Source organism: Zonotrichia albicollis, chromosome 9, assembly GCF_047830755.1.
Source record: "Zonotrichia albicollis isolate bZonAlb1 chromosome 9, bZonAlb1.hap1, whole genome shotgun sequence".
Classification (NCBI taxonomy): domain Eukaryota; kingdom Metazoa; phylum Chordata; class Aves; order Passeriformes; family Passerellidae; genus Zonotrichia; species Zonotrichia albicollis.
This window is the reverse complement of record NC_133827.1, coordinates 6,006,779-6,008,695: the sequence shown is the minus strand read 5'-3', so window position 1 is coordinate 6,008,695 and position 1,917 is coordinate 6,006,779. Positions and strand designations below refer to the sequence as shown.

At 51.2% G+C, this 1,917-nt stretch overlaps 1 protein-coding gene across 1 annotated transcript; it reads right to left on the bottom strand.

Annotated features, from left to right (window-relative positions):
- Nucleotides 1-562: 562 nt before the first annotated feature.
- Nucleotides 563-1,495, bottom strand: LOC141730237 (olfactory receptor 14A16-like). The gene has a single exon (XM_074547667.1). The coding sequence runs from the start codon at nt 1,493-1,495 to the stop codon at nt 563-565; it is 933 nt and encodes a 310-aa protein (XP_074403768.1).
- Between the last annotated feature and the right edge of the window lie 422 nt (nt 1,496-1,917).

Genomic DNA, 1,917 nt, shown 5'->3' with positions numbered 1-1,917 from the left:
CAGGGCCCAATTGCAACAAGGTGAGATTTAACACATCCAAGTCCTGGGTCCTGTACTTTGGCCACAACAACCCCTGCAGCACTACAGGCTGGGGACCGAGTGGCTGGAGAGCAGCCAGGCAGAAAGGGACCTGCTGGGACTGATGGACAGCAGGCTGGACATGAGCCAGCAGTGTGCCCAGGTGGCCAAGAAGGCCAATGGCTCCTGGCCTGGATCAAGAATGGTGCAGCCAGCAGGAGCAGAACTGCTGTGCTGTTCCTAACCTGCTTCCAGCTCTGCACACAGACATTGCTGCTGCAGTTCCAGAGACAACAACAAAATGGGTATCTCTGCAGAAAACTTTGCTGGGACATCCTTTAGTTTATTTAAAGCCATTGAGAGCACAGGTCCTCATTGGCACAGTCTGTGGCCACAGTGAATATGGAGAGAAATGAGAAATGGCTCAATGGCATTTATTTCTGGACAATATTAAAAAATTAAAACAAAGGAATGAAACCACCAGACCCAAGTACTGTCAAACATAACTTTTAGTTCAAGTGACTTGCAGAAACCTGCAAGCAGCTTAATGCTTCTGAAACCATCCAGTCATTAGTGTCTGCACTGCAGCCTTGAGCTCCTGGTTCCTCAGGCTGTAGATGAGGGGGTTCAGGGCTGGAGGCACCACCGAGTACAGAAGTGACAGGGCCAGATCCAGGGATGGGGAGGACATGGAGTGGGGCTTCAGGTAGGCAAACATGGCAGTGCTGAGGAACAGGGAGACCACAGCCAGGTGAGGGAGGCAGGTGGAAAAGGCTTTGTGCTGTCCCTGCTGAGAGGGGATGCTCAGCACGGCCCTGAAAATCTGCACATAGGAGAAAACAATGAACACAAAACAGCCAAAAGCTAAACAGACATTGACCACAATAATCCCAAGTTCTCTGAGCATGGAATGTGAGCAGGAGAGCTTGAGGATCTGGGGAATTTCGCAGAAGAACTGGCTAAGGGCATTGCCATGGCACAGGGGCAGGGAAAATGTATTGGCTGTGTGCATGACAGCATTGAGAAAGCCACTGGCCCAGGCAGCTGCTGCCATGTGGGCACAAGCTCTGCTGCCCAGGAGGGTCCTGTAGTGCAGGGGTTTGCAGATGGACACGTAGCGGTCATAGCACATGACGGTCAGGAGGGAAAGCTCTGCTCCAATGAAGAAGACAAACAGAAATAGCTGAGCAGCACATCCAGTGTAGGAGATGTTCCTGGTGTCCCAGAGGGAATTGTGCATGGCTTTGGGGACAGTGGTGCAGATGGAGCCCAGGTCAGCAAGGGCCAGGTTGAGCAGGAAGAAGAACATGGGCGTGTGCAGGTGGTGGCCGCAGGCTACGGCGCTGATGATGAGGCCGTTGCCCAGGAGGGCAGCCAGGGAGATGCCCAGCAAGAGGCAGAAGTGCAGGAGCTGCAGCTGCCGCGTGTCTGCCAATGCCAGCAGGAGGAAGTGCCTGATGCAGCTGCTGTTGGACATTTGCTGTGGCTGCACATGGACACCTGTTCATGGAGAAAAGGAAAGTGTAGTGTTAGAGGAGATAGCTGCAACCAAAATCAAAGCCATTTCTCATATACCATCCTCTGTATCATATGTGGACATGCTTTTGTGTTTAAGAGTTCTGAGGTTTTCTTTTTAATCTCCCCCCATGCCTCTCCTGATATTCTTGGATATCAAAAACCCTCAGCTCAATTGCTGCCGTCCAGTAGAACAGAGGGAATTTTGTGTGACAAGATGATGAGTAGAGAGTGAGGGGAGATGCTCTGTCACTTGATTCTGTTTGGAGTTTCTTTGAGAAAATTCTTTCAGTTTTCTCATATGGAGGATGTTCACACTTCCACGTTTCTCTTAAAAACCCCCAGGTACTGCTGAGAGCAGATGGATCCACCACAGCCCAGCTC

Coding starts and splice junctions, on each gene's coding strand:
- LOC141730237 (XM_074547667.1), bottom strand. CDS start 1,495: ATGTCCAACAGCAGCTGCATCAGGCACTTCCTCCTGCTGGCATTGGCA.